Source organism: Trichechus manatus, unplaced genomic scaffold, assembly GCF_000243295.1.
Source record: "Trichechus manatus latirostris isolate Lorelei unplaced genomic scaffold, TriManLat1.0 scaffold00209, whole genome shotgun sequence".
Taxonomy (NCBI): Eukaryota; Metazoa; Chordata; class Mammalia; order Sirenia; family Trichechidae; genus Trichechus; species Trichechus manatus.
The window spans coordinates 308,526-318,156 of record NW_004444145.1 but is presented as its reverse complement, the minus strand read 5'-3'; the positions used below and the strand labels follow the sequence as shown (position 1 = coordinate 318,156).

Here is a 9,631-nt window from a genome sequence, read left to right as displayed (position 1 = left end):
CTGGCTGGGACCTCTAGTACAATACTGAATAAAAGTGGTAACAGAGGGCAAACTTCCTTTGACTCTGATTTCAAAGAAACTTTAAAAAACTTGGAAGTTTTTTTTTTTGGTAGATACTTTTTATCAGGTTAACAAATTTCTATTCCTAGCTTGCCAAGAGTATTTTTTAAGAAATGGATACCAAATTTTAGACTCATGGATTTCCCATTGACCTTGCTGAACATTTAGAGACTTGTGCTGCACCAAAAAAACCTTTCCAGCTTGACCTCTGCCTCAAACTAGAGATTATTTTTCTACCTCCATTTTAGCACTGACTGCCTGCTTGAATGCTTATTCATACACTCTGGCTTCTGTATCCTTGTTTAGTGAAAGTTTATTGATTTCCTATAGTGTACTAGCACTGTGATGGCATTGATGTCATCGTATAATGAGTTCCTGTCAGCTGTGTATATAGCAAATGCTCATAAATATTTGTTGAATTAAAATTAGCTGTTGAATTTTAGCGTTAGTTGTTTATCATGGCTGCAGAAAAAGTGCTGGACACAAAGCTGAAGCCTGGTGCATCTGTGATCTGGTAAAGGTCTGCCTTCAGGCAAGGCCTCCTCTTCTGGTCAAAGTTACCATAAATGGACATGGCTGCAGGGACTAGTTATGACCACCAGAGAACACTTAGAGAGCATGCTGCATCTTTTCAATACTGAGGAAACTTAACGTTATTACATTTAGATACAGAAAACTTGTCAAAATGTATCATAAGTTTTACCGTTATGGGCAAATATCACACTGACGAGAGGAAAGGAGTTGAGCCAGCAGTTGTAACAGCAGCAGGAATGACATCCACTCAGAGCTACCCAGAAGGTGGCAGCCGCAGGAGCAATGAGGCAGGGATAGTGGCAGTCAGGAAATGAGACCTCAGTGTCTTGCTTTCTGTTGTGATTCCATGTGTGTCAGAGTAGAACTGTGTCTAGAGTTATCAATGACTGATTTTTTGGTAAATAGGTTGCCAGACCTTTCTTCTGAGATACCTCTGGGTGGACTTGAACCACCAACCTTTCGGTTAGCAGCCAAGTACTTAACCGTTTGTGCCACCCAAGGACACACATAGAGTGTTAGCTGTCGTCGAGTGGATTCTGACTCATGGTGACCCCATGTATTACAGAGTAGAACTGTGCCATACAGTTTTCTTGGATGTGATCTTACAGAAGCAGATTGCCAGACCTTTCTTTTGTGGCACTGTTGAGTGAGTTTGAACTGCCAACCTTAAGATTAGCAGTTGAGTGTGAACTGTTTACCACCTAGGGATCTTCATAAGGTGGTTGTAGGGTCAAATAAGATCTAGTCTCTCTGCAAGTGCTTTGTAAACTGTTAAAAGATACTATATTAGGATGCTAAATTTTAGCATCAGTTTTTAGTTTAGTTTCAGTTTTAGCTGAGGCTCTTAGATGGAACATTCCACAGTGAAATGAAGACAACAAATGTCTACAAAAGGAGATGGTGGGAATTTATTTTTGAATCCTTCGTTGAGCTTTCACTGTCAGCCTGTTAAACTTGTTGGAGAGGCCAAGAAAAGAGCTGGAGAGAAGGATTCTTTGGAGAGAGTTGGTGTGCTTTCATTACCTGAGAGTGACCAGAAAAGTCACAGTACTAGCCTGAGTTTTTATTCAGAGGCAAAAGAAGAACCTGCCCCACAGAATAAAGGGATGTTGTTGTTAGATGCATTCAAGTCGATTCTGACTCATGGCAATCCCACGTGTGTGGAGTCGAACTGCTCCATAGGGTTTTCAAGGCTGGGATCTTTTGGAAGCAGATCGCCAGGCCTATCTCCCAGGCACCTCTGGGTGGGTTCGGGCCTCCAACCTTTCAGCTAATCGTCTAGTGCTTAACCATTTGCACCACCCAGGGGTGGTGGGACACAAAAATACTGTAATATGGTTGTATCTTATGAGTCATAGTGGGATTTACAGGAATATGAGTGATTATGATTGACTTTATTAAGTGCTTTATCACTACAGAAACTGCTAGTTCACTGAAATCCATTTTCCATGGTTCTGTAGCAGGACCATGGCTGTGTTGCTAGGAACTACATTTCCCAGGCCCCCTTGCAGCTAGGTATGGTTGTGTGATTAAATTCTTACCTTTGGAATTTAAGTGGAAGTGATGTGCCTCTTCCAGGCTTGGGCTTTAAAACTTTGCACGTGTGTTCTCCACCCTCATTCCCCCTCCCACAAACTGGAACAGGGATGTACCTTCCATCCAGCTTTGTCCATATAGATGAGGACAGTACTCTAAGGTAGTGCTTCTCTAATTTTACTCTACATAAGAATCACCTGGAGAGCTCATTAAACTATTAAAACAAGGATTCAGTAGGTTGGCAGTGGACTCCAGATTCGTAGTTCTAACAAGCTCCCAGGTGAAAAGTGATGCTGCTGGTCCATGAATCACACTATGAGTAGCACGATTGCAGGGGATGGTGGAGATGCAAGATGGAAAGATCCTGGGTTTCAAAGGAGTCTGTCTACCCACTTTGGATTGTTATGTGAGAGACAAATAAATTACTCGTACTATATTTTTGGAATTCTGTTACAGCATCTTAGACATTTACAGTAACTAACATAATCATTCTGATATTCTTCCAGTCCTTCCCAATCTCTAAACCAAATCTTTCTCACAATTTTCTTCAGTTTCATCCTGAGCTTGCCTTCCTGGTAATGGAAAATAAGGGTAGCTACCTCCACTAAATGAATTCCATAAAAGCTGGCATCTTGAATGCCATGTTCAAGTGTCACTTTGAGCCCAGACTGGGTAACACCCAAGAAGTTCTCAGGCAAGGATTTTCCTTAAATGTTTTTCCAGAAGAGATATGGGAAACTCCAGGGAAACTTGAGTGGTAGTCTTGGAGAGAACAAGATTTCCAGCAGAAGTTTCTGCAGAAAGTCTTCGTCATGACCCAGCCTTTAAACATGCTACTTGAGACAGGTTGAGTAATTTTTATTTTGGAGGCAGGGATGGGGGAAGATTCAGAGCCTCCAAAAATGTTGAGTTGCCCTGTCTTCTGGGCAACATTCTTCAGGAACCACATTCAAAGACAGTCTGACAGCTTACAGCTAGCCAGGTATTTGGACAAATCCAAATCTTTGCAGTGTTATACCCAGGCCACCCTAAGGATAGAGAAAGCATAGATCAGAGATGGGCAGGGGTGTGTATGGGGCTCGGCTGAGAGGGAATGTTAGGCCTGCTGGTTGGAGTCAGTTTGTGCTATAGGAGAGTGTCAGATAGGGGGGCTTGCCCATCCAGGATACATGTGGGTGGGTGCTCCAGTGATGCTTGGGGGTGAAGCCACCACAATATACTGTGCCTCATTTTCACCTCAGGAGAATAGTCTCAACCCCTCCCAATCCCAGGAAAAATCCTTACAGCATAGATGTTGCTTATGTCAGCATCCTAGGTACTGTCTGGGCCCACCCCGGCAGAGTGGCTAGTCTGCCCTCATGTTCACTTTACCAGGCAGACATCCCATTAGGATCTTTCACAACTGTCTTGGCACAGTGGATGTCATCATCAATGTCATCATTCATAAACTCTGAAAGGAAAAGTGGATGAGTGGGGAGGGAAAAATCCTTTTTCCTATTTTTAATAATTGATCATATTTTGAACGGAGTTCCCAGAGGAAACAGTCCTGGGATTCAGAAGTCCTTTCTTTCTGGAACCCTTCTCTGGGTTTACCTTCAATTGTGCCTAGGTTTTCTTGCCTTTGCTTAGAATTTGTCTCTGGGCACTGGTCCTTCCAGAAGGTATCCAATACCTGGTGGACAAGAGAGAGCCTTTGTTTTCAGGAAAGTGCTCAGTGTGTCCACAGTGCTGTGTGTGGGTATGTGGAATGGTGGTGCAGTGGTGCATGTACCAGGAATAGGGATAACATGGCTTAAGAGATGGAGACCCATGATGGTGAGGAGGTTGAAATAGTTTGGGGATTCAGGAGTCTTAGAGGCCAGTGTATTTTCTTCTTCCTTTGCAGCAGGAGAATCTCTGTTTTAGGGTGAGACTTGTTCAGCACTTTTTATCTCCTGTACCCAGCTTCCTCAGCACAGACAGGATCAGGTGTTAGGGAGCAGAACATTCAGTTTTGCGCCTATTTTATCCACCCTCATTTCACCCAGCCATCAGAGGGAATAGAGACTTTACTGTTGCACATTACGTTGCAGGCATTTTCTGAGGAATGCCTGTTGTCTTTGCACCACCACTTGTTCCGCTGGAAGATCCCATAGTCACTACTGCCATTGCTATTTCCTCCATTAAAGGCCCAAGTGTTGAAGTTATTCTCATACTGAGCCATGCAGACCCGTGTCAGAGCAAAAGGTAATGGATGGAAAAGGGAGAGTGCTCTGTGATGAGAGGCCACTCTCTAATCCATGGGAAAGAGAGGGCATGGCTGTGCTGAACTAGAGTCACCAGCAAGGAAAGCCCATTTAGGACTGAGATAAAGAGACCACGAGATCCTCTATGTATGAGGTTATATACAATCTATTATGTATTCCCAGTACTAAGCAATAATTAGCCCATAGTAAGTGCAATAAAATTTATTAAATAAATGCACCTAGGATGCCCAAGAACCAGCCAACCAATCAATCACTTCACAGTCTGTTCCCCAGTCTATTTTTCAGCCTCATCTCCTAGCCAAATATCTACTGTTGCCATATACATTCACTTTTGCTCGGTATCCTCAGGCATATGCAAGAGAAGGGGTGGAGAGGTGGTAGAGGATAAATCTTAGGAAGAAAGTCCAGAAAAACCATCCTTGGGGTTGATTAAAAAAAGTCAATTTGGAACGGAGAGAAATGGAGAACTTCAAAGGAAATTGAAATAGTTTAATGTGTTCTCACTAATAAGATGGTTGACTGAGATTCTCAATGCTTCTTGCACCTTTGTCATTGCCTTATCTTCTTTTCTACAGTCTCCATCTAATTCCCTTGTGACACTAGTACTTAGACAAACCTAGAAGATCTGGGCTCTTTTTTGGCAGAGACAAGAGGGTAGGGGAAAAATGGAGGGAAGTCATCAGATCCAGACTCCCATCTATACTTGAATTTCCACTAATCATAAGTCTGTCATAAGTTGTCATCAAGCATCTGTTGAGATGATCCAGTGATCAGAAACTTATGCCCTCCTGAGGCCCACCATTCCATTCTCTGAAAGGCGTATTCATTATTTTTTCTTGCCTATTCATTCAATATTTATTGGGCACATACTGAGTGCCAGGTACGGTGTTAATTACTAAAACTTATTTCTTATGTTAAGCCAGAGTCTGCCTCTTTTATATCCCCTCTCTGCTGGTCTCAGACCACAAGGTATAAGTTTAATCTCTCTTCCACACAATAGTAGTTATTAAGTGCTTACCATGTGTCAGACAAGGTATTAAGTACATTACCTGTTTTTAAACCATCTAATCCCCAACCCTATGAGGAGGAAATGATGTACATTTTTATATACATTAAATACAGTTATGGATGAGAAACAATCTACTAAGGGTTAATTAACTTTCTGTAAGTGAGACAGCTAGGAAATGGTGGAGATGAATTTGAACCAAGCAGGCTGAGTCCAGAGATCACACTACACAGAGCACCTGCAACAACACAGATCTTCACGTCCCTAAAGATAACCCCTACTCCTACCACGTTTTTATTTCTGATCACCATTTCTTGTCTGCTAAGAGATTTTTCATCTCTTACTTCCAGACTAGATTGTCAATATTTTACTTAAATATGGGATCTCTAGTTGAACACAAAAATACAGCAAAATCTCTATACTTCCAGATAATTTTGAACTTTTAGGGGAAAGTGAAATAAATTAATCCATTGCAGAAGAAGTTATAGGAATATCTGACATGACTGTGTGAGATTACAGATAAGTGATTGACAAGCTTGGGTTGTTCAAATATAAGGAGAAATTACACAATTTGTGTTTGTAGGAAGATGGGCTTTAAGTTGCTTTTTATAACTTGGGGAGAGGTGAGATAAGAATCATCTTTCTGTTCTCTCAAGAGTAATATGCAGATATAGGCAGCCCCTTGTTTTGCCCAAGCCAAACCAAACAAATTAAAACAAAAACAAAACAACAAAACAAAACAACAACAAACCCAAACATATACTAAACTAAAACAACGAAAAACAAATGGAAGGTCCTGGGCATTAATTAGGAGGAAACTGAAGAGAAAATGTAGGCATCACCCTGAACAAACCATGGTTCATCCCAGTGCGGCAGGCAATGCTGGTGACTGTAACCATAGAAAGTTGTAGAGAAGCAGAAGATAGTCTAGATGAGGGTGACTGAAATGATGAAAGCTTTTTCTTTTTTTGAGAAGGATAAATGCTGTGTAGATATAAAGGCCACATCTCTAGAGTCTTGGTTGAATGGATTTATAGTTGAGGATTCAAATGGTTTAAACAAATTATGTTTTTTATCTGGAGAAAGGCCTTTGAAATAAAAAAAAAAGTTTTAGAACAAGCCCAAGAAAGGTTTTGCTGCACCTTAACTAGATGTCTTTGGGCAAGGCAAGGCCTTAATATTCCCGTATGAAAAATGAGCTTTGGAATAGATGTGCTTAAAGGCAGTGTGGTGGTGTGTTGAGAGTATGGACTCTAGAACCAGATTACCTGGCTTTGAATCCCAGCTCTGTCACTTACTCGTCACATGAATTTGGGCAGGATAACTAACTGTGCCTGAGTAAATGTTAGCTATCATTATTAAAAACCCCTTCCAGCTCCAAAACGCTGGATAAAGAATTTAGGTAGGCCTGGAAGTGGATTAGGTCCCTGGGTGGTGCAAACAATCTGCACTTGACTACTAAACTGAAGGTTGGCAGTTCAAACCCCACATGGGGTTGCTATGAGTTGAAATTGACTCGATAATAATGGGCTTGGTATATGGGTTTGGAGGTGGATTGGGCTAGAATGATAATTGGTAGTATATATTGCTTCCCAGGATAGTAGTGACATTATGCGATGTGTCTATTTTCTCTAATTCTTTCTCTCCTTTCCTTTCCTTACATTTCTTTCTCTAATCAATTCCTCATTCCAAAAGAGGATTTGAGGTGGTTTTCATAAATTCATCTGTTACATTATAAAGGCACTACTGATAGTGATTGAAAATGGGACCAGACAGACCAAGGTTAGTATTTCTGCTTGGACAGTTATTTGTTGTGTATTTTGAGGCATGTTACCTAACGTATCTAAGCTTCAGTTTCCTCATTTAGAATGGATTTAATAATAGTCTCTACTTTATGGGAAGGAGGATTAAATGAACTATAGAACACAGCAAGAACTCAATAAATGTTAACTATTATTTTTATTAATTCAATGCATAGAAGAAGAAGTAACTAAAGATATAGGGCTTAAGGAAAAATGATAAAAATTAAACCAGGAGAAGAGTTCATTTACAGAAATATATTCCTCAAGAATTGCATAATTACTAGGTTCATCTCTATTTGGCTCCAAGCTTTCTAGATGTATTGTAAGAGAACACTTCTTCATCCCTCCTGATTATTTCCTTTCATGTGGTGAGAGCTCCATTAGAAAAAGCCATCTTGGCCTATCTCTAGTGTCTCATTTACTTCCCCAATGGGAAGCAGGGCAGAAGAGACTTATTTGATTGGTGAGTTTGGGATAGAGGACAGTCATAGCCCCTTCCCTCATGACCCCTTGCTCCTTGGAAATGAGTCTGCCTGCAGAGGACATGCATTCTGTCTGCTCCTTTAGCTGCAAGCTGTACAGGGGCGAGCCTCCACATGAGGAAGCCTGAGGAGGTTCAGCATTTCCTGTGACTGGGATTCTGTATAATAAAGCCAGCTTGCCCACAGATACATGTAGATTCTCCAATATTAACTTATCAGCCAAAAAAGTAACACAACTTGTTTTATCGATTACCTTTCCATTCTAAATTTGGGTGGAGAAATGTGTTATTTATTGGGTCGATTCATAAAAGTCCCCATTATTTGGCCCCTCTCAAGAGGCAAAGTAAAAATTACAAAATGTGTAATCTTGAGATGTGGCTCAGAATGAAAATTTGAAGAAGGACTTAGAAATAGTCTTCTAATATTACATACCATGTATTGTGGTGTCTAGAGTTATTTAGATCCTCACTACTATACATGTGGTCCATGGATGAGCAACACTGGGCATCACCTAGGAGCTTGTTAGAAATGCAGAATCTCAGACCCCATTCCAGACCTGTTAGGTACCATAGAGTCGGTTCCGACTATAGTGACACTGTGAACAACAGAACGAAACACTGCCTGGTCCTGCACCATCCCCACAATGTTTGCTATGCTTGAGCCCATTTGTCCAGGCATGGACCAGTAACCTGAAATTTGCCCCTGAAAATGGGGCACGGAGACATCAAAGAAAGAGGTGGGCAACTCCAGTGTGCCGGCAAAGGAATTTATTAGGGAGATGTACATACCAAGGCAAGTCCTGGGCAGTCACAGGACCAAAGCAGATCTCTGCACCCCGCAGTGGGAGGGAGGAGGTTTTATAGGGGTAGTGGACAATAGAGGCTACATGCCAGGGACTTACATAAGGATGACTTAGCAAACTTTAGTGAACTAGTAGATCACATGAGGGCGCTCATGTTCGGACTCACAAAGCCTGTTTCCCCTTCAGTCCACCCCTCAGGGAGGGCTCCTACAATCTGGCACACTCCCCGTCTTGCGCGGTAGTATGAGATACCCCGTTCCCTACTCACCGGGAACAGGTATAGAAGTGAGGTTGGCCAGGTGCCGTATGTGCCCAGGCATGTGCAAGAGACAGAGAAAGTTACTGTATGCCTAGAACAGGGTGAAGGCTTCTCTGATAAGGAGAAGGAACTGGGAGAGAAGGTGACCCAATTCCCAGCCTCCTTATCAGAGAATGTTCTGGGCCCAAGGCCTTTACTTAGGCAGCCTGGATGGGAGCCATAAAGGCAGACCATTCCCCCAGTAGCCCACCCCCCAACTCCCATCAGGGTGCCAGAAAAGGAAGCAAAGCAATACCAAGTCCTGGTATGCCCATCACCCATTTTGGACATTGAGCTGCATGTCTGTGGTTTGGTGCATAACTCTGGTGGATTTATATCTGTGCATCATTTGAGGGAGCGTTTAATGAGGGTTACTAGTAGGACTGTCCCCAGCAGATTGATCAGACCTGCTTGGAGGAGAAATCCCAACCAGCCACCCCACTTGTGGCTTAATCCGATCCAACTGAATAGATCAAATGGCTGTATTTGTCCAGTCTTATGTATGTATAACATGTCCTGATTCATTTATGTAAAACAGCATATTTCTCCCAACATGGAACATTATATGAACAGTACACATTTCAGTATAAGTAATACAAAAGCTCCCTTTTGAAGAGGCCCCAGATAAGAAAAGCATTACTGAAGAAGAACAAAGGCCTCACACTACCTGATTTTAGAACCTATTATACCACCACAATTGTCAAAACAGTCTGGTACTGGTACAACAACAGATACATAGACAATGGAACAGAATTGAGAATCCAGACGTAAATTTATCCACCTATGAGCAGCTGATATTTGACAAAGGCCCAAAGTCCATTAATTGAGGAAAAGACAGTCTCTTTAACAAATGGTGCTGGCATAA

The 9,631-nt window shown here is 41.9% G+C and overlaps 1 protein-coding gene across 1 annotated transcript in view; it reads right to left on the bottom strand.

The window, feature by feature from the left end:
• Positions 1 to 2,098: 2,098 nt before the first annotated feature.
• Positions 2,099 to 9,631, bottom strand: part of LOC111822776 (lysozyme C, milk isozyme-like) — a 15,456-nt gene continuing 7,923 nt past the window's right edge. The window contains 3 exon segments of the mRNA XM_023742430.1: positions 2,099 to 3,158; positions 3,502 to 3,580; positions 4,183 to 4,402. Coding sequence (XP_023598198.1) covers positions 3,080 to 3,158; positions 3,502 to 3,580; positions 4,183 to 4,402 — 378 coding nt within the window. The 3' untranslated portion in view covers positions 2,099 to 3,079.